Raw genomic sequence first — 22378 nt, forward strand, 5'->3', positions numbered from 1 at the left:
TAGTGGGGCTGAGGAAATCCTGACATTTCTGTGGTCTGAAACATGCTTCAAACTCACACTGATATCTCTGGCATCAGCAGGCCACTGGGGATAGGGGCTGAAATCCAGACTTGGGGTTTGGAACAGCTGTTTTTGCTTGGGATCCACTTGCTCCCTGTGCCTCATTTACATAAAGGTTAGTGTAAGGATACATCAGGATTTGCTTTCTCTCTCTTTGAAATCAAAAAGTCATCAACTAGGGTTATTCTAAATTGAATTACAGTGTTTAATCTGTCTAATGATGATGCTAAGAAACGTCAGTCTGTAACCAAAACCAAAGATAACCCTGCTCTTGTTGCACAGAAACCTTTCCACAAATACAGTGGTGCATGTGATTGACCCAACTTACTTCTAGTGTCAACTGCACAGATGTTGATAACTCCCCAAATAATTAACTGCTCTGTGAACAAAATCAAGTTTTATCTTTTTATTGGTAGAGAAAAAACCACTAAGGATCACAAACCTCATTAAAATATTTCAGATGCATATGTGGCATGGATGCAATTTGTTGCACATAAGGCAATTCTTGGAATTCATTCATTTTTAGGCAGTGTAAAGTAGACCCTCCTTAGCTCAGATTCAACTCTTCTGCCATCATTCAGGTTATTAATAAGTGATTATGGTGCCAGGTGGATTTCATGCTTCCCCCCCTGTAACAGTTGTGGGCTATTATTTTGGGAGCTGATAACTCACTGTACATCATGATGGGCTGAGGTGAGAGAGATGGAGCTGTGCAGGCTGTCAAACTGTGAGCTATCAAACTGTTTCACTGTTTGGGTTTTTGCCATGCTTTCTGAGGCACAAAAATGCCCACTCATTTGATCTCTTTTCCAGGAGCAGTACATTTTTATCCACCAGTGTGTGCAACTGATGTGGCAAAAGAAGAAGCAGCAGTTCTGCATCAGCGATGTCATATATGAGAACGTCAGCAAGTCCTAGTTCAGAGCCACGGGTGGTAAGTCAGGCAAGCCCTGCCCTGTTCCACGCCCAGAGCCTCACGTTGCAGCTGCTGGCAGCAGCCAGCATCACAGGTGTTTGTTCCAGGAGCTTTCTGAGGCTTATTCCTCTCTGGTGTTCACATGGAGAGTGCAAGGAAAATCTGTGTAGCCTGTCACAGTAAATAATCCCCTGCACTTTCCACAGCACTGTAGAATATATGGGCTCACTCATTGTTCAAAGAAAAAGAGAATCCAGAACTCCTGAGTAAGCCATCTCACCATTCCCTGCCACTTGTCCTAACACTCCTTACAAAGGTTAAAGGAGAGAAGGACTTTAATACCTTCAGTCATTCTGAAGTCACTTAACCAAGTACCAGGTTACCCAGGCCGGCAAAGTTTGGGGGATGCTCTGCTGGAGGGCGAGGGAGTAACCAAAAAGCTCTGACGTGAAACGCTGGGGACGTTTTTTTCATAAATCTGGAACCAGGGAACCAGCATTGGTTCTATCAGTATTGGTTCTATCAGTAGGGTAAGTAATCTTGCTTTTCCCCTGAGCCCCTGTGCCTGACCTGTGGCGTGCAACTGGCCCAGACCAGTCCCCAGCTGCAGAGCAAAGCACGAGGCTGTGATGTAGGGAGAGCTTTGCTGCTGGGGACAAGCTGTGAGGATGTGCATCACTGCTCTCCCAGCTACTGAGCTTCAGTTCATTAGGTGGCAGCAGTAACCCAGCCATGACTGTAATATTCACTTTTGGGTGGAGCAGGAAGCTGCAGACTTTCAACTCAAACTGGTTCCTCAAATAGCTGGTGGAGGGCTGGGCTGAGGGCACCACCACCAGCTGTGTCCAGTGTGTGTCTGTGCTGTTCCATATCCCAATATTAACCTCTGTGAACGTCATTCCCCTGCCTGCAAAAGAACCCAGATTTGCCTCACTTGTTCAGGTAGTTTTCTGTCTAATCTGAGTCCCAGAACCCAGCTGCCTGTGCTGGTGGGCTGCATTCCCAGCCTGTGGGGAGGGTCAGTAAAGCCAAATGCTAAGAACTGTATTTATTTCCTCTTCTTATTTCTAAAGCATTCTGTTTGTTCGGTTCCAGGTGAGACCATGAAGCACACCCATCTTCCCTTGCTTCTGATTTTTTTTCTGTTGATGGTTTGGATGGCCAGGTGTTGTGCCACGAGAGATTGCTGCTTTGCAGTACACGGACAATGAAAGAAACTTTTACCTTTCTGAAGCACTGGGGAGACAAAGCCTTAACAAGCCTGCGGTGTCTTTTGAACTGTTTAATTTCTGGACTTTTTTTTAAATACTGGACCAAATTCAGCTAAACAACATGAAGGAAAAGACACTATACGTGCATAAGATAGATTGCTCCAGAGTATTGGGGTTTTGTTTGGTACTCTTGGTTCATTTCTTTGATAATTTTTTTTTTGCTGTGCAGGTTGGGCTTAAGGTTAAAGTAAGTGCAATATTTTTTTAATGGTTGACTGAAGAGCTTTCTTCATGTGTCACTGGTCAGTGCTAACGTCCCTAGGAGAGCAGGCATTGTTAGTATCTAATAATACCTCATTAGTGAATAGCGAGGCATGAACATACATGAAGAAATCTGGAGATTGTGAAAAGGGGATGGGAGGGCGTGGGGGGAGGGTAGGGTTGCTGGGTACATGGATTTGACTGTTTCCTTACAGCACTAATGTACGTGGGGCCTGGGGGGAGCACAAGACCTGAGGAACGGACTGACAGCAGAAATGCAAACCACGAAGCCTGGAGCAGGCAGCCGACACTGAGAGAGGGGGGTGGTTTCGGTTCTTGACTGTGCTGCTACTAATTAAGCAGAGGGATTGCTCTTTTTGCCAACCTTTTCAGTAATGCCACTGATGAGGCTCTTGTTTTAGATCAGTCTAATCACAGGGCAGCTGAGTTTCAAGCTGGGATATGTTAACATATAATACTATAGCATTTAACTGTCCGAGCAGTCTATGGTGCCTATACCCCTCATTTGTTTATTATTTTTAATAATTATTAACCCTGTGTAAAAACATGAAGCTGGTTCAGGTTGGAGGGGTGGAAAGAGTTAAAAAAAAAAAAAAAAGGTGCTTTAATGGACGTAACTATTTCTCCGAACCAGGAATTTACAATTTTACAAAAACAAGGTTTTGGCATGTGAAGGGCTGGTTATTGCTTTATTGCTACAAGGCTGCCAAAGCGTCAGTATGGATTCCTACAGGAGCTTTGGGGTCAGGGTGGGGGGCTCTTTTCTTTTTTGCTGTCGGTTTCTGTTCTAGTCAGAATACTTAGCTATATATATATATTTTTTTTTTTTTGGTCTTTGTATAATTCCGGTACATCATTGTGTATTGTGACATGGATGCTGCCAGAATGGCTGTTGATGGCATTTTTTTGTAACCTGTTGCTTTGTGTCACCTCCTTGGAAGTCAGCAGCAATGGTACTCAATGTAAACAAAACGAACTGAAAGTAAACACACTGGATTGCTTACCTGTCAAGAAGTCACTGTTGGCAAAAGGGCAAACACACCTGCATGTGCTTTTTATTTCATTCATCCTGGGGCCTGCTATCACCTGGCAGGGTACCAGGCTGTAGTTCAGAAGCTCAGCTACTTCCAGAAGCCTGGTAATCTCCTTCAGCTGATATTCCTCTTTTTTTCTTCCGAAGTTATTCCACTAACAGGTAAATAGGTGTATACTCCTTTAATATCTACATTTACGTTGTATTGGTTACAAGGGATAACTTCTTTCAAAATATCCCACATGTGGTATGCAAAACTGCATAGACTTAACATAAACCCCAAATAAAACAGGTCCTTGCAAAGGGTACTAAAGAAACAGGACTCCCCCTCTCATTACTAAATGGGTACGATGTGCATTTCCCCCTCTTCTGTTTCCAAGCATCTAATACTATTTCCACTGTTTCCACTAATCCCAGTCCTAAAGCAGAGGTGCTGTTTCTCCAAGTATGATGCATAGAGATGGATGCAAAAGGGCAGAGCAGGCTGGTAACAAGAAAGGCTTCAGTGGTACACATTTCTCTCTTGTTTCACTGGTGTGCCTCAGCTGGAGGGCTTCCCATTCCAGTAGGAACAGCAAAGATTTGTCTGGCTTAATGTGAGCAGAAGGGAGAATTATAAGTAAGCACTTGACCGTTCAGACCTTGCCTCCATGCTTTTTTTAAAAAATGTATTTCAGAGTTTCGTTACATATTTACTCAGAAAATACGTTCACACCCCTCTAGAGAACTGGCAGGGGAAAAAAAAAAAGCAACCAACCTACAAATGTTCTTTCTCATGTACAGCCTCCTCCTGGCCATTGCCCATTGAGTCTGTACTTATTCTATATCACAGACCAGAGTAAGCAGGTTACTTCTAAATCATTCATAAGCCCACAAAATATCACAGTGTGAGCTGGCTGTAACAGAAGCTTGGCTGAACATGACAGGGTACAAGATTGCTGCAAAGATGCCAAAATCACATTGTTGCAAACAACACTGCCTGAATAGCCTGAATTTACTAGGCAGTTTTTGAATGCATGTCAAAAATTATTCCATTTGCACAGTAACAGGTGTGTATTTTGCCTTTAATAGCTACTTAATCCCAAAAATCAATTACAATGAAAACTCATTCACAAAAATACCTTTTCCTACTCCCCACAATATGCAAAACTGCATAAGCAGGCATGTTGGGATGACAGTGGAAACCACCTCTCCCAGCGTTCAAGACATAACTGAAGTAGCAAACAAGTCTGGAAGATGATGTGGTTCAGAAGACTCATGCAGAGCCATTAAGCCTGAATTGACACATCATACTTTTGGTTTTACCTCGTCAAAAGAAGTCTGAAAGGATGTTCTGGACACATTCTGCATGTTAATATTGTTTCCAGCATCTGTCAGAATAAAACTCCCGAGTCATCGCAGCTGTAAAGCTGGCTGGAGCTTCAGGTTTGGAAACAGGTTTTTTGAATTATGGGTTTCATGTCCATAGCTCTGCTGACACTATGGATGTTATGTATTGATCTGCTGCTCTTACAGCATCTACTGACCCAGATGTCTGTCAAAGCAGCTCTGCACAGTGAGTGACCATCCATCGAAACTAGGGCAGGTTTTCTCCTTGTTGCCTCATGCTGTGTGTGCTGCCAGGGAAGGAGCAAACAAGTAAACCTAAGAACAGGATTTAGAAGTGCTAAGAAGGTTTTAGAGCCATGTGTGGAAGTGTTGCCTCTCTTAGCATGTCCTGTGCAGCAGGCTTTGACATCCTTGGGTCTTCAGAACTGTTTCCTTCAAATCTCACACCAGGACCGAGAACAGGCTGGGGAAGCCTTACTTATGCTTTACTTCATTTTACTGTTTTTTTTTTTCCTACACCAAAAGAAGACAAATTTCCCCTGTCAAATAATCAACATCATCATCCTATGCACTAAAACAGCCTTTCCCTCCCTCCATTCATTAACCACAGTGTCACACTACCTCCCTCCCACTTCTAACTTTTTAAAGGGCTTGTGTGAAAACTATATTTTCATTGAGGCAGCAAAAGCTGTTGCTTTCAGCCTCTCCTTGTGGTTGAAGTTGTTAATGCTCTTGATGTGTGTGGGATCAGGATGCATTGAGCTTTTCTGCTGTGGTGGCTAGGAAGCATCTAGGAAGGCTCCCTATTTTCTTTCATCTCCTCTTTTAAACTGCAAAAATTATCAAGGAGTAGAAGCACAGACGAGTATTTTGATATTCATTTTGGTCTGAATGCTGAGGAAGTAGTTAAAAGCCGAAGCTGCAACCTAAGCAACTCAGAGAAACTCAAAGAAGATACAGGAGAGCCAGAGACAGTTAAATAGGCACTTAATTGCTAAAAAAATTAACAAAGCCACTGAAGAAATTCAACATGTTTGTGAAATAAACACAGAACCCAATACAGAGTCCCTCATGTTTGCATTTCCCATACATAATGCTGTTGGGAAGTATGCAAAGGTGGCAGGCTGAGCACAGAAGTATTCCCTCAGATACTCTTGATATATCAGACTCACTCCTTATACAGGGCTGTTTTAGACACTACACACAGTTGAGGGAAAATATAATAAAAAGCCTGGGCTCCTATGAAGCAGTAGTTTGGCCAGAAATATGGGTTCCCATAATCATGACTCCCTTGTACATGAGACACAGCCCAGGAAAATGAATGGAGATACCTGCTTGGACAAGGGTCTAGTATTCAAGCTATAGCTTGCTTCTGTATATGACCTAAAAAGCTGAAAACTCAAAATGCCTTCACTTCCCACAATAGGAACAAAATAAAAATTCTGTGATTAACAAGTTTCCTAATTAGAAGAACTTAATTTACATCTTACGGTTATATTTGTTTGTTCCCTTGAATTATCAAAATACTGAGGTTACTGTCCAGCAAAGCCCTTCAAAAGATGCTTTCAGAGGTTCACAAAGACTGAAGAATACACTCAAAATCACTGGGAGCTCTGAGCATTTCAGACTATCATACCATTTTGGATACCTACTGCCTCAAAACCATTGATTTCTGCACACATCAACCGTGGAATTCTGCACTTATTTCTCAGACCCCTCCAAACCCACCAACATTTATACAGCAAAGTGCTTTGTAGCAACACAAATACGTATAAAATCTCATTTACAGATCACAATTTCTCTGAATGAAGCAGTGTTTAACATTTGAATTGCTAGATGGTAATTAAACTGCTCTATCCATCACTACTGGTTAGAAATGTTCGTTCTGAATTAAATGTGAGGTTTCACAGTGGTTTGCTCTCTCCATGGCATAATCCCAAGGGAACAGGCAGCCTAAAGGAGTGGGAAGAAGTGCCTTGCTGATATTAAAAGGTTTGTGCTCTGAAAGCATAAAACTGCTGAGTGAACATGCACTGCTAAAACTCCCAGTTTTAACACCCAGTTAAAAAGGCAGATTGTTGGTAGCAAATTAGCAAAGTAGTCCCTATGTTATCAAACATCTAATAAGGCACTGTCTTTGACATATAAAAAACTGTTTTGTTTCCTTGTCAGACATTTTTCATGTGTCATATCCTTTTAATATTAGTACTAAAAAATAAGCCTCACTGCTCAAATCCTAAAGAAAACATTTTGAATGGAACACTGCATTTTACTACTGTTTTCATTTAAACCACTGAATATTTTGAAGTAAACATTTTCATCTGAGGAACCCCAGATGAGATCTTCTTTTGATTTCTTATAACTGCCAACAAACTGAAAAATCAAAAACTGCACAACATAGGGGTGAAGCTCCCTACGGTGCTTTAAACCACCAAGGAAATTCCAGCAAAAAGGGAAATACCTGCCTCGGCCCCAGATTTCACAGACTGTAACACAGAAATCATAAAGGTTACTTCAGCAAAGTTAAAGGGTAAAATACAACTCAAGTTGTACTGGCTTGTTAAGTCATTAGTAGCTAATTTAGGAACTATGAAAAAAGACAGATACAACCCTAGATTATTCTGTTTATCCTTTCAGTGTATGGAAGGGATTTCCTTCCCCCCCCACCCCCCAAGTATCTCCAAAGATGCCTCTGAGCACACTGACCACATTCAAACTTAACTTGTCTGGCTCCTTCTAAACAACAGCCACACAGTAATCCAGATTCAAAAAAACTCCCAACTGTGAAGCCACCTCTTTTTTTTTTCCTCAGAGATGAACTATGGGTCCTTCCACTACGACCTCAGCATGCCAAACTCCACAGAGTCAGAAAACTCTCAGAGCTGATGCCTCTTTCTGGGCAAAAGCCCACCATGTGCTGAATGCTAGAATAAGGATTGCAGAGAGGATGAATACTGGCTTCCTATTTTGGTAATTAGCAGGGAAACAGAGGTGCAGGTTGCTGCCACAATGCTTTTAATGGAATCAGACCTAATTTCCATGAGAAAAGACAGGGACTAATTTTTAAATATGAATTTCCAAGACCTTTTAAAAAGTTTCCTACTCCTGTACTTAAAAGTGAGAGGTAGCTTCACATCTCCACTCTTCAGGCTAGGTATGGATGCTGAAAGTGTGGGGAAGAGGGAATTCTGAGTAAGAGAATATGCCAAGCCTTTGGAGATCTGGGCTTGGCATTTAATGACAGGCAGTGAGTGAGACAGACAATTTCTCCCCTAAAGCTCTGTATATGTGTTGAATGATGTAGTCATGACGCTGGTGTGCTGGCTGAAGTGCTTCCTAGAGGGAGAAAGCAATTGAGAATCATTGTTTTTTTCACTGGATAAGACAAGAATCCATTTTTTAGTGACTGCTATGGCAGTTGAAGTCTTCAGTTTAGGATTTATCACTTACTGACCCGTTTCTGAATAAGACCATGCTTATGCAGACAGGCATAAAGAATATATATTAAATGTAAAAATGTACATAGACACATAACCAACACACAGAAGTAATATTTGTGAGGGCATTTACAATAAATGGCACTTAATAAATTTATTAAGAATTTAATCTTTTCTTTTCTGAAAAATGAATAGGATTCATTCTTCCCTTGTATGCAGAGGAAAAGTAAACTGATGGCAAAAATCAAGATTACTTTCTTATTTCATTACTGTCTTTGTAGCCACAAAGATACAACGATTTAACAGACAAGAAATACTGTTTATTGCAGACTTTAAGCTGATTCATGTGAAAAAGGCACTATGAAACTCAATCAAACTAGATGATTAAATTTGTCTAAATTAAGTGATATTATATATTATATATAATAAATATATTATATATAAAATCACATGACCATAACAGAGCATTTTGTGACAAAAATCATTTCATCTTCAAAAATAACATTTTCTGGAAAGGATGTTTCCTCTTCTTTTCCCCCCTTTTGCCTCCAGGAATCCACTTTCCCAAAAGATTACATTTATAAAAGAACAATAGTTTTTTTTACATGAGGAAAAACTGATATCTGGGATCAACACACAGAGAAGTCTAGATTATACACTGTTCTTTTGATGGGTTAAGTTACAGGCAAAAAAAAAAATGCAAGTATATTAAAAAAAAATGTACTGTGAGTTGTTGCATGGCCAGCTACAGCAGATCTCATCACCTCTTTGAGCTGAGTTGTGTTACTATATTCTAGTTATTCCTTCTTGTGCAATATTATAGTTCATCACGGGTGAAGTATTGATAAAATCAATGTACAGAGTATTATTTTGTTATAAACAGCATCATTAGTAATAAAACATCTTGGGAGTGATGCAAGAAAGGTTCAGTCTATGCTGGGCTGCTGTTCATTCTCTAAAGATTTCCTCTCCAATTGCTGGCATCAACAACTTAAGTAAATGTCCTGCAGCCGAATGCATGACAAGAAAGACTGAGCCAAAAAGACATAATTGCACACTACAGCAAGAGATGGGATTCAGAATCTTATAATTACTGAAGGGGTCAAATGCTTTTTTTTATTGCTGGCTCAGCTTCCCTCAGATGAATCACAAAGATGTGCTACAATTTGTCTGTCATGTTAATTCCATAAAGCCAAGACTCATCTGTGGGTGTAAATGAATCATGTGCCAATATTTTCACCTGCCAGGAAGCTCCACTGAATTTCTCATCTGTTTATTTTTCGTGATGAGAAGGCAGCAGCAGGTACTCCTGTGGAGACTACTGTAAATTTTCTTTGTGTTGGCTAGTTAAGTTACAATATAGTAAGACATTCCCCTTCACTGCTTCCTAAAGCAAAGCTGGATGGTATGATGCTATGGGCAATGGAATTAAAGAAAAGAAGAAACACATTTAGTGGCTGCTCCCTTCATCAAAGGACTCCACACCTGAATCTGTGGCAGCTGCACTGATTTTTTCCTGTCGTCTTCTCATAATTTCTTGCAGTTCTGAACTACCACTGTTTGCCTATAAACAAAAAAGAAAAAGAGTTTATTTGTGGTTTTGGCACGTGATGACATTCCTCTTACAGCATTTTATTAATACAGGTTTTTGAACAAATTAAACTCACCTTGCGGCTCCAATAAGAAAGTATTTACACTACCCTTAAATACAGACCAGAAAAAAGCCTGCAGATTAAAAGTCTGAGCTCGCCCTTCAGCACTGCTGAGCATCTTTAATTCTCACATGAGGCCCTGGAAGTGTTGGATATGTATGGGGTGAAATATGGCTTCAGCAAAAGCAGGGTTAAAGGTCAGCAAGTTTGCTTGGGTTCCACCTCTGAGTACTTAAAAACCAGGGCAATAATATTTAGAAATTAAAAACCTGAAAGTAAATCCTTGATGGGTTTAGATTTATGTAAATGCAGAGCTCACACAAACACGTGGGATTGCATAGCCAAGGGCTAAGCAAGGATTCAATCCCAGTCACTCACATTACATGATACACCATCATGCATTTGCTGCTCAGAGACACAGGTTTCAAACTTGTAGCACAGTACTTAGAATTGAACCATATCACAGTATTAGGAAGAGTGAAGTATTGTGAGGACAAGGCTTTATTTCACCTTTTAAGAGTGAAAAACAGGTCTGCTGACAGATTGCTTTGACAACATAAATGAAGTTATTAGCAGGGCCAGGACACATATCCAATAGAGCAGAACTTCCCAAAGTGTGCATGACTTTGAATAAAACCAGGGGATTATAAAGCAAGAGCCATATCTGCTACTGTATTATTTGGCTATGACATGACCTTCAAAACTTCAAAGCTTCCAAAATAGCCTCTGAATAAGGAAGCAGAACCTGTTTTTGAAATCTGTAAAAGAAATTCCAAGACTGTTAAGGGGAAAATCCTTCAGCTGATTCTGAACACTGAAAACGTATCCTATTACATACATTTTAATTTAGATTTATCCCATTATATCCATTACAGTGCATTATCTGGTGCCATTGACCTGGCCAGACAGGTTAGGTGTCCACAGGGAGGGAGGCTACAACGTTCCTTCTATTTAAATTACCATTGCTCTCTTCTCCCAGAGTGTATTGGGCAGAGCAGGGGACTTATAAGTGATTTTCTGAAGGTGAGAAAGCAGTTTTATTTGTCTTAATTCATTCTGTCTTTGCCCTTTTGGTTTTAGATACAGAGCAAGTGCAGCAGTCACCCACTGCTGAAGTCATGCATAAAAAAAACATCATCAGATACCCGACAACGTGCTTTATCAGGGGTCAGGTAGAAATATTTTTCTGAAAACAACTGAGCAGCCCAAGCTGAAAGAGTTTGCCCTCCTGATAACATCAGTGACAACATGACTGATGAGCTTGAAAAGCTGCTTGACTAAACCAGCTGCAAGACACACGTGGCACAGCACAACAGGCACATCCTACTCAGAGGTGAGGGACTTGCAAAGCAGCCCAGGGCTGTTCTTAGGAATACAACTTTTGGAACAGACTGCTAGACCTTGGCCCACAGTGATTTACCCAGCTTAGTCTCTAACCAGATCATGAGGTAAACTCCATCAGTCAATCCCAGTTCTGGGATTGTGCCTGGGTCATTCCTTTCACCAAGGTGTCAAAGAGAATAAGTTGTTCTTCCAGGCAATTTGATACGTGTATTAGACAGAAACCATTTTCACTTTTAAAGTGCCTGTGCTTCCCACTGGTGGAGCACAAAGAGGTTCAGAATGTGGAACTCAAGTGTTCCTTTCTGGAGAGGACAGAAGTGGTGTTCAGGATATTGTGTATCTACACTTATCTTCTCGAGCACTTTTCAACACCAGAGCCTGAAATGCTCAGCAGCACTTAAGGAAATGGACACATAAAACCCCTATAATCATGGAGGTTTCTTAATATTTTCAACTTGCAAGGAAAAAGTAAACCCATGTAAAGCAGAAGCAAATCTGACCAGCCAAGCTGCTGCAATGTCCTGTACTTGGCACATAAAGTCAACTTCAGCTCTCTGGAGCAGCCCCAGGAAGAGTTCCCAAGAGGAATCCTGTGATCAGGACACAGAGCATGGTACATCCTGCCCCCTGCCAGGACACTCCTGCTGGCCACCACCACTTCCTCTGGCAGAAAGGATGTGTTTGGCCTTGGCTATGACCAACTCTCTGCTGTCTTGACACACTGGTCTCACACAGAGTTATCTGTCAGCTTTTGCTTGGCCAGGCCCAGAAAGCTCTTAAACCCCAAAACACCTTCCCTGCACTTGCAGTCTGTTACTTGGGGCCACCCAACTCCACTGGGAGTTCCTTGGATGCTTTACACTCTGGTGTGATTCAGGGTTGAATGGAGTTACCACGAAAATAAAGTATAACAATTGAAAGTGTGGTACCTATTAATTTCCTTCCTCGTAGGGGTAAAATTATTACATTCCAACAACAACTGCAATTCCAATTATAAAATTATAAAATTCTTCTGCCTGAGGTAGAAAAACACTAAAAAGAAACTGGGAAGATCTGTTTTTTTGTATCTGGGAATGCAGCCCCAAAGCTGAGAGTAAGGCCTAGGTTGCAGAAATGGTTTGAATCCAGAAACACTTGTGGAAGATCCCAAGTAGAAATTACAAAGAAAGACAAGGCATAGAGTTCTGTAGTGCCAGAGAGTGTGTGGGTTTGCTCTGCCTCCGGCTCTTATTGCTATTTGTATTTAATACGCAGGGCATTTACTGCAATATGACACCACAAGTGATACACAAAGGATGCCAGAGAACTTCCATGAAAATTTGGCACTCGTTAATCATGTAGGACAATTATGGTGGTCAAACCCATAGCCCTGTTACTGCTTATAAAAAGCATTCAGTTGTAAAATAGGCCTGACACTGGTACAAGCATGCATGTGCTTAAATGCTTCTGTTATTAGAAGTGTTTCCAATCTGAGCAATAAGAACATAGCCCTGTTTGGAACATGAAAGCTCATCTTTGCTGGGTCACATGTAGACATTTTGTTGTGATACTCATTCCCATAGCCTCTCTTAAACAAGAACAGCCTTCCTAAACCCTGTGATTTGAAATATTATAGGGAGAGAAATGAAGATGCAATTCCTTTGAAGATAAAATTCAACAAACAAACAACAGGCTAAAGCCACCAGGAATTGCATAAATTCTGAAATCCATCAGTTAAACCTCAAATATCAAGGCAGAAATAAATATTTCAATTACCTTTTCACTAACAAAATTGAATGACCTTGTTAAACTGTCAGCACCCTTTTATTAATACTTGTAGAGGACCTATTACACAAGTTTGGACTTTCAGTTTCCTGCAGAGTGAGACCTAACTGAGGCAAGCAGAATAACAGCATGGAGGGGAAAAAAGGACAGATCCCTCCAATCCAGTGCATCTCTGCTTTCCAAACTAACTTCCACTACAAAGGCACTTCCATCTCAGTACACAGCAGTCTTATAAAAATGAAATAAGATTGTTAACATTAAAAAAAAATTGAAGAATACGCATATATTTTCACTAGGAAATAATGGACTGCTCTGGGCTGTAGTGACTTATAATTCTAAGAATGAAGGTGAAATATTTCTCCCTTCCCCTCATAGGAAAATAGGGCTTGAAGAAAGGAATAAAGCAATTTTAACAACGTTAGAAAGTGGTGCTCTCTGATCCACACTGATCAGGCAAATTGTAAAATATGCATCATCTTAAATCTACCTTTAAAACTGTGCCTGGCAGTGAATGCTTATAATCATTTAAGCAAGACAGTCTCAGCTTTGTAAGAGGATAGAAAAACATTTCAAACTTCAAGATTTTCTTTTAAATGGGATATGAAGAATACAGCTTCTCATTTGGGTTAATCTCACCTCTAGACATTATCAAGTCCATTTCTCCACTTGCCACAGCAAGTTTTAAAAGAAGTAGGTGCATCTCCAAATCTACTGGTTTAAAAGTTGGCAAGCACTGTCCTCAGCACAGCTCTGTATACAAGCTTTTAAGGTGTTTAAGAAACAATACCACTGTAATTAAAGCAAACTTCTGCAGAGCAATAAGTACAGAGATATAACACTTTACTCAGTAACTCTGGTAGCACAGTGTCCAAAGTGTTTGCTGCTCTTAGAAACCTTCCAATGCAGGTGCCACAAGGTTTGACCTGTAAGGCCTTGAGATTCAACAGTGAGCTCTACCACCTTCTCATGCCTAATAGATGAAATCTCCCCTAAAAAGACAAAGCAAAACTAACACAACACCACCAAATGTACCAGGACTACCTGTTTGCCCAAGTACCAGGCAAAGCAAGAAGAAAAAGAAAGGGCATTTTACTCTCTCCTGTTGTTTCCCCCAGAGCTCTTTTTAGTTTATTTTGACTTCTTGCAGTCTGGTTACAGCACAAAATGCATTAAACCCGAGTACTATTTCTAATGCTTTTTGGACCCCTGTTTCAATGAATTAATACCAAATAACTCAGACAGAAATAATGTTTATTGACGTGATGGGGACTGAGGATAAACCATCTACTTCACAGAAATAATTATTTACTTGTACAGATTCAAAACTGGTGACCCAGCTTAGGTCAGTAAGAAGGGTTATCCATACCTCCAAGGCAGACTTCTGTACCGTGATTTGGCTGTAGACTCTCGACCCTTCTGGGCAAACAGTCCTCAGTTCCTCTTTATTGAGGGAGAAGAGCTGAGCACCTGTCAGCACACCAAGGCTGTTGACAGTCCTGGGGTCACACCAAGGGAACAAACAAGAAATGAGCAAAAATACACCAGCCAAGAGAGAGAAGCAGGTTGTCTTCACCCCACATTGCTTCAGGTAGGGCTACTAAACTAAGAAAAACTTTTATATAACTGGACTCCTGAAGTCAACTGAGTATCTGTTATGAGTACCACCTTTTGGTGGAGGCTAATAAATATCTATACTTCTGTAGATCTATAACCACATTGACATCTATTTTTATTTTTATGTATATTAGGTACACTTATATATATACAAATATATATGTATATGTGTGTATATATATATATAGGTAAAAACAAAGTATTTTTTCCAAGAGTGCAGCTGACATTTCTTGGCTGCTCGATTTTAAAAAAGTGGTCAGACCACATCCTACCTACTGACAGGAGAATAATTTAAATTAGTCTTCGTTACGTTTGCCCTCAAACTTACACAGGGTTGAATCCTTTGGACTGCAACCACGCTTTCACATCATCAGGGGAGGAGTCATAAGTGATGTTGACCACTGGGATGTTGGGTCGTGGCACGTGGAACTTCCTCTGGGCAGCGCTCCGGCCGATGGTGAGGCGGTGAACAAGTTCATCCTGCACCTCCTCCATCTGGGATTTCCTGCCTAAAGACAGAGGTCCCACAGGAGTTATTCTCAAAGTTGTTTTATCAAAGCCAGGTCTCTTCTTATACTCCACTGTAAACCTTAAACTTTCTTTTTTTTCTTTAGAGATTCATTTGCTAGATCTGATTGAATTATTGTTGTCCTTTTCCCCCCCCAAGGAATATTTCAAGATTCCCAATCCTCTCTTCATGAAAGAACACAAATGCAAAAAATAAAAACCCAAACAGAATTCAACTGACACCCTAAAAAGGAGACATGAGCTGGATGTCACACAGAGGTGTAGATCAGTCTGACAGCACCCAAGCTACAGAAGAAAATGGGCATGGAGAGTTATTCAATTGTCGTGCTCTGCCTTTCTTCAACTACAAGTGTCATGTTTTAAAAATGAAAACAAACAAAAAAAAAGGATGAGGGAGTTTATAAGATTGCTTACACTGTGGAAAGGTAGTACTTTCCACAAACATTTTTTTCAATTGAAAGTCCAAGTGTTTAATGCAAATCAACATAGGGAAAAATATTTCCCAGCTGCTGACACATATCACTCATTACATTCATTACATTAATGAGTTATTACAGTAGTCACATTTTTGAAGGGATTTTAAGAAATTTGAATTCACTCCAAGCCTGGAGCGACTGGTTAGCTGAAATATTGTCACATTTTCCATTAAAAAAGGGAAAGAAAATAAAAAGGTACTTGGTCTCATAGGCAAGAGCTTGTTTGTTTGTTTGTTTATTTTAAAGAAAACTGTATGAATTCCCTATTCCCCAGAACTCATTTGTCTGAAGCGTTTAGCTCAGTGGCTGGTCATTAGCAGGCAACAAACTGAAATGTTTTTCCAGCCATTTCAACAAAATCAATTATAATGACACTGAAAATTGTTTAAAATGCATATAGAAATTTGTATGGAGACCTTCACCAAAATAGGTAGCATCCAAAAGGTGCATCTCAAAAATACTTTTTTGAGCTCACAGAAGACACTGATTTAGCACAGCTGACCACTCTGTGCTGAAACTCTGGAACAACTATAAAAATCCTTTGACAAGCAACACAAATTATCTCAAAAATTCTCAGGATTTCCTTGCCAAGATATTTTTAGCAATCTTAATTCAACCTTCTCACTCTGATACACAAACAGTAACTACAGTACCTTCTCTGATGCACTCACATGGCAAAAGCTATTCCTTTTCTCCCATTACACTGATAAGAACAGAAGAAAACAACACAACTTCAATATGAAAAAAATGTAAGATAGCAAAAATGTTTCCTTTTATATTCTCTCAAAACCTCTCCAGGGATCAACATCTCTAGGCAGTTACACAAATAAAAACAAGCTTTACATAGGCCTCTAGGATTTATTATTTTGAATCACCACAGCAAAAAAAAAGAAAAAACTTTGGTTTAGCCATTTTCTTCTTCCTTTTACAAAGTAGCCCCAGGTTCAAAGTGGACAAAATATCTCTAGTATAACATTTCAGGCATTCAGGCCCTACTGTGTAGGGTTTCCCCCTCCCCAGAGTGTGAATCAGAAACCCAAGTGACATGTGCTCAGTGATACACATGAAAATCTGAAATGGGTTATACAAGTAAAGCCTTCAGGCAATGTTATTGAAGCATGCACCCATTATTTTCCCAAGCAGGAAGAGAGAGAGAACATTGCTATCTTCCTTCTGTTTACACAGATTTTGAAAGACTTACGCTTTATCTGGACCAAGACTGTATCAAAAGACAAATATTTAGCTGTTGGATAACAGGTTGTTGCTGCTGTTAGATGTGCTACCAGAAATAAGCAGGACACTCCGGGGGTGGAGCAGGTTCTGCATCGTTCTCTGCAGGAGTCAGGTGGGTACTTGGGCAGCAGCTGCACGGGTGGGGTTTGCCCATCACCTTTGGGGAGGCACCTATTCTGCAAGGACTTGGAGGTACCTGCAGTCCATTAACTGGGCTTGAGTGACAGCTCTGGGAGGGTACAGGAGCTCGTGTGTGACCCACAGCCTCAGCAGGGCTGAGAGGGCAAGAGATGTCTTGTAACCACTTAGTCTACAGCAACCCTTCACAACTCACACCCTATGCCTGAAGCCAGGATGGTCTTCTCATTTTCCACAGATGGATAGAGAAGGCCATCATGGATTCAAGGACACAGACATGCTATGGCATGCAAAGTCCTTACATGGAAATAAAATTATCATCATTTTTGTGCACCTGTGTGCGTGTGAAATTCACTCTCACTTTCCACATATTTTGTTTGGGTTTCTGATTTTATTTAAGTAACAAACTGCCCAAAATAGGACTAAGGCAGAAGCTCTCCCTACTGTTTCTTTGGGAAACAGCAGTGAAGCCTGTTCCTCCTGCCAGGCTGTTCTTCATTTATAATTTCCAGCCAGACTGTCCTTTAGGTGAATATATTAAAAGGGTCCCAGAGCCTTCCTGAGTTCAGAGCTTAGGTAAGAGCTTGTCCTCAACCAGATGTGATTATCTACACAGGTATACTTCCCATCCACTGGAGACAGGGGAAAAAGAAGCCTTTTCCCAGAAAGGCTTATGCTCAATACCAGTTTCTAACCTTATGAGGAAGCAGGATTTTCTGATAAGGCAGGGAGGCAGAGGATGGGAAAAGCTGTCAAAAAGCTTGAACTACAAAAAGCTCATTATTTTAACAGCTATTTCTTTAAAAGCCACAGTAAATTCTTGACTATATGTTTCAGTTATTACAAAGCCAAACAATCACATTGCTTTTTAAGCAGTTTAGGACAGAAATTACTGACTACATAAGTTCTTCCAACCCAATCTGCTTTTCAGTCAAGCCTCAGCATTGGCTGGGCTTTGTATTTACAAGGTGGCCTTAATCAGAACTTTTCATGACAGCCACACACTGTTGGATGTGCATTACCAAGCTTTTCCAGCTAAAGAGCTACCTCATAAGACAAGGGCATGAAAGTTTCATGGCTTGCCAGTTGCTGCTCCTTTGACCAAGCCAGGGGGACCTCACCATAAGATGAGCCTCCAACAACACTATTACAACATGGTTCTATGCATCAGTCAGACCTGTAAGTCTTCTTGCAAGCCTTGGATACATGTTTTAGAATGGTGCAAGTGAACTATGGATGTTCGTGCACTGAAGTGTAAAAACACTTTTAAAAGCATTTAGGTTGTAACACAGCAGTGAGTTTAGGTGGAAAATGTACATCAGCCAGAATACCAGCATGTGCATTTCCAGTGTTGAAAGCCACTGACTATAGATTCCTGATATTCATAAAAGGAGAGGATTTAGGACTGGGACAAGTGTCGAAGTGTTCTGTCCCTACTCACCAATATGATCGTGGAGCGTCAGAACAAACGCAGAAAATCCGCATTTTAAACATGGGGTTAAAACTAAATCTTTCATTAAAATTTTATCTGAAACACAATTTTAAGGAATTCTAGGAGCGAGCAAAACACACGGGAACGGGAGAAATACTTTTGGTCTTGTTTCTTAGGCAAACTTACGATCCACAGGAATTTGCTTCTGCCTCTGAGTGTCTCGTGCCACACTCCCACCGCTGTCACTGGAGGTGCTGCTTTGGCGGCTGACGGCTGCTGGCGCCTTGGGCACGGGAACTGGAATAGGTGCTGGTGCACTGGGAGGGAGGGGGACAGCCACTGGGACAGGAGCAGGTGTGGGAGGTGGTGAAGGAGTAGCAGGAACCGGGTCAGACTGTTTTCCTACATAGTCCGTCCTTTGTTTCTGAAAAGATGCAGAGAGACTTTCAGTTCGACAGCAAAATCTTGACATCAAACTCGGGTTTCTGCTGGGATGCATTGCACCAACTGATGTCATTTATCACACAAAGGCATCTTACTTGCCAGATACAGTTCCAAAACTTGCCAAAACTTGATCTGGCATCAGTGTTTGCCACCAATTTCCTTCTCCGTGGGACACAAAGCTCACAGCAATGGAATCGTCTGAAATACGTTTCCTTCTTTTGAACAGATGAATTCTATACATGAAATCGTTTTTAAATCCCAAACCTCTATTACCTGGCACTTTTTAATAGCATTCAAAATTTCTGAATTATCAAATTTCATCAGTGTAAAAACGTGTATTTTAGAGACATTATGTAAAAAAAACCAGTGAAAAATGAATATACCCAGCCAAACCTAAGCCCAGCTAAGGTTTTACCTTAAAAATGTCAGTAGGATTAGGATAACACGTTGTTTCTTGAACTGCAGACAGTATTAAAGAGGTTCCTCCTCCTCCTCTCTATTCAATTGTGTCTTTTCAGCTGTCAGTGTGATCAATACATATGGCCTCAGTGTAATGATCCAATTAAAAAATACCCCAAATTCCACAATTCTTGGAATAGGGCTATTGTTTCTTTTCTCCCCAATTCACGCAAAGTTCTAAAACCATGCAAGTTATCTTACTGCTGATAACTAACTAGCAGGTGTCTCAAAAGTGATTTTGGGAATGAATTTCTTCTTCTTTGCTTTTAGAATGGCACCAGTTACAGGAAGGCACAAATATCTTCCCAAAGCAATCCCAATGACAGATAAGTCCATAAGCAATCTGTGCTACCCTTTTCTTTCAAACAGTTCACACCCCCTGTCTCACTGTTAAACAGTGTTCCCTCTCTGCAACTTGGGACTAACACAGCTTGAAAGTTCAATATTGAAGTTTGTTTGCCCAACAAGAAAGCCTCATTTCTTAGTTATGAGAAGTCTGTTTACTTTGGTATGAAGATAGATGAGTACATTCCCCAGATTCATTGCTACTTCCTGAAATACCTGTCCCTATTTCCTTGGAGGCAGAGGGTTTACAGCGGATCAAGGAGGGAAATATTTGTAGGAGCCATATGTTAGAATCTGAGTGGCAGATCACTGCCCTGACAACAATCAAACTTTCATTAAATGTCAACAACTGCCCTGCTACAGGAATCTCCAGCTCAGTTAGGTCCAGCTGATGGACAAGGCATTTTACTGTGATTGTAAACTGGGACCGTTGCAGCCAGACGAGTTACGCCAGCAGAAAACTCACCCCATCAGCTTCTGCAGCCAGACAATTAAGCCTGAGAAATCAGTCTTTTACTTCCCTTACATAATATTTCATTAATTGTAATAGTTACTGAAACAAACATTTTTGTTTGGTTGGTTTTATCTTAGCATTTAGTTGTTCAAAGGCATTCAGCTCTCAACTGTTTTGTGTCCACCTTGTGCGGTGCATTGTGGGGAGATAAAAGAAAATAACCATGACTTTTCTGTATGCTGCTATTTCAACGTTAAGACAATACTTTTTTAAAATGTCAAATGACAAGCAAAGTGCAATGCATAATATAATAAAAGAGAACAAGCAGAATAACTATATTTATGAAATTTGCCCTTTGGTGGGAAGAGAGCGCCCTACGAGGTATATAGCAAATATACCATCATTTATGATATATACATGTACTATGCTATATCCAAAAGCTTGGTAATGAATTTAAAAATTTCACAAATATTAAAGTGTTCTAATAATATTCACGTTTTTTAATCCTGTTCACAGATTCCAATTACTAGACTGTTATCCCCACAATGTACCTACATGTCCCTTGATCTACTCAAAAAAACATGCAAAGAAAAAGTAGGGCTTTTTAATGATAGAGAGGATTCATTACAAATCAAGGCATTCACTGCACATCACCACAGTCATAATCCAGAAAAAGTGACAGCTAAAAACCACATGTAGCTCTCAATGGATGCTACTGGAGTAGTTTCAAAGACATGTTGTACTGCACTCATAAGCTTCATCAAAACAACTTGCTGGAGTGAAAACAAAAATTACTCTGGAAGCATCACTCAAATTCTAAATTTACAGATGAAACCATAGTTTGCATTTTGCATTTTGTTGAACAGTGCCCAAAAGCCAATTATATATTTGAATCGCATTTAGCATTTCTTTTTTTTAACTCTTCTTTTTTTAACTCCAGATCTTTTGAGGACATCCACACATTCATCTCATCACTTCTATTCATTGCTACAAAAAGAACCAAACATGCATTATGGAATTGGTGACTACACAGTACAACAGATTAATTTTTGAGGTTCAATATCAGAAGAGTAATTCAGTTACCTCTGAAAGCTCTCCCAGTAATTGCTGTGAGGAAAATGGAGTAAATCACATCAAATAGTAATGCCAGAAAGGTAAAAAGTAACTGCCTCACACATCACTCCTGAAATTTCATGCACATTAGCAATTTAAAACAAAGGAACATCAGCGTTAATTATTACTCTTCTTACTCACTAAGAAACTCACATAGTGATTTATTCTCATATTCTTGTTTTGAATAAGGAAGAGAGTGCTGGCTCCAAAACAAACATACGTGGCACCATATAAGCAATCAGCTCTTTTCAAAGCCCCTACTTGGACAAAAACTTAGAAAGAGGTTTAATAAAATAAAAAATCCAGAGAAAAAAACTGACAATGGATTTAAGATCATCGGGTGCATGTAGAGAACACTTTCAACTGTAGAACAATAAGAGTTAAGTCACAGCAGGTATTAAGAAAAGCACTTATTTGTTTTAGCTCCAGAAATATTGGTTAGCTCAGAAAATGAGATAAAGGTCGCTGCTGTCAGATATGTACTAATAGAATGGGTTGGGTTGGGAGAGACCTTGACACTCCATCCAGTTCCAAACCCCTGTCCCAAGAGGGCACCTTCCCACTAGACCTCAACCTGGCCTTGAACACTTCCAGGGATAGGGCATCCACAACTTCTCTGGGCAACCTGTGCCTCAAATTTCTTCCCAAAATATAATCTAAACCTCTTCAAGATTAGAGCCACTATACCCTGTTCTATCACTGCATATCCTTGTAAACATCCCTCTCCAGTCCTCCTGTGGGCTCCCTTTAGGTACTGACAGGCAATTATAAGGTCCCCCCAGAGCCTTCTCTTCTCCAGGCTGAACAATCCCAATTCTCTCAGCCTTTCTTCATAGCAGAGCTGCTCCATCCCTCTGATCATCTTGGTGGCCTCCTCTGGACTTGCTCCAACAGGTCCATGTCCCTCCTGTGCTGAGGACCCCAGAGCTGGATGTAGCACTGCAAGTGGGATCAGGGCAGACTAGAGGGACTCACTGGAGCAGACCAGAGGGGCAGAATCACCTGCCTGGACAATTTGCTGACTAGCTACTCACTCATTTCCTCACAGCAACAAGAACAATGAACAATTCTGGGTTTTATTTTTCCTTCTTCCTCATATTTTTATTTCTTTTGA

The 22378-nt window shown here is 40.5% G+C and overlaps 2 protein-coding genes across 2 annotated transcripts in view; one reads left to right on the top strand and one right to left on the bottom strand.

Annotated features, from left to right (window-relative positions):
- The window catches only part of PTPRO (protein tyrosine phosphatase receptor type O), a 68289-nt gene extending 64809 nt beyond the window's left edge, over positions 1-3480 (top strand). Inside the window, exons 26-27 of the mRNA XM_008919827.3 lie at positions 874-994; positions 2072-3480. Of these exons, the coding sequence (XP_008918075.3) occupies positions 874-978 (105 nt within the window). The 3' untranslated portion in view covers positions 979-994; positions 2072-3480. The remainder of the gene's footprint in view (positions 1-873; positions 995-2071) is intronic.
- Positions 3481-8407: 4927 nt separating this feature from the next.
- EPS8 (epidermal growth factor receptor pathway substrate 8) overlaps positions 8408-22378 on the bottom strand; it is a 59974-nt gene continuing 46003 nt past the window's right edge. Inside the window, exons 18-21 of the mRNA XM_029963385.1 lie at positions 18636-18873; positions 14971-15151; positions 14395-14524; positions 8408-9832 (exon numbers count right to left, since the gene is read on the bottom strand). Of these exons, the coding sequence (XP_029819245.1) occupies positions 9719-9832; positions 14395-14524; positions 14971-15151; positions 18636-18873 (663 nt within the window). The 3' untranslated portion in view covers positions 8408-9718. The remainder of the gene's footprint in view (positions 9833-14394; positions 14525-14970; positions 15152-18635; positions 18874-22378) is intronic.

The sequence above is a fragment of the Manacus vitellinus genome, unplaced genomic scaffold, assembly GCF_001715985.3.
Source record: "Manacus vitellinus isolate BGI_N305 unplaced genomic scaffold, ASM171598v3 scaffold_5_pilon, whole genome shotgun sequence".
NCBI lineage: Eukaryota > Metazoa > Chordata > Aves > Passeriformes > Pipridae > Manacus > Manacus vitellinus.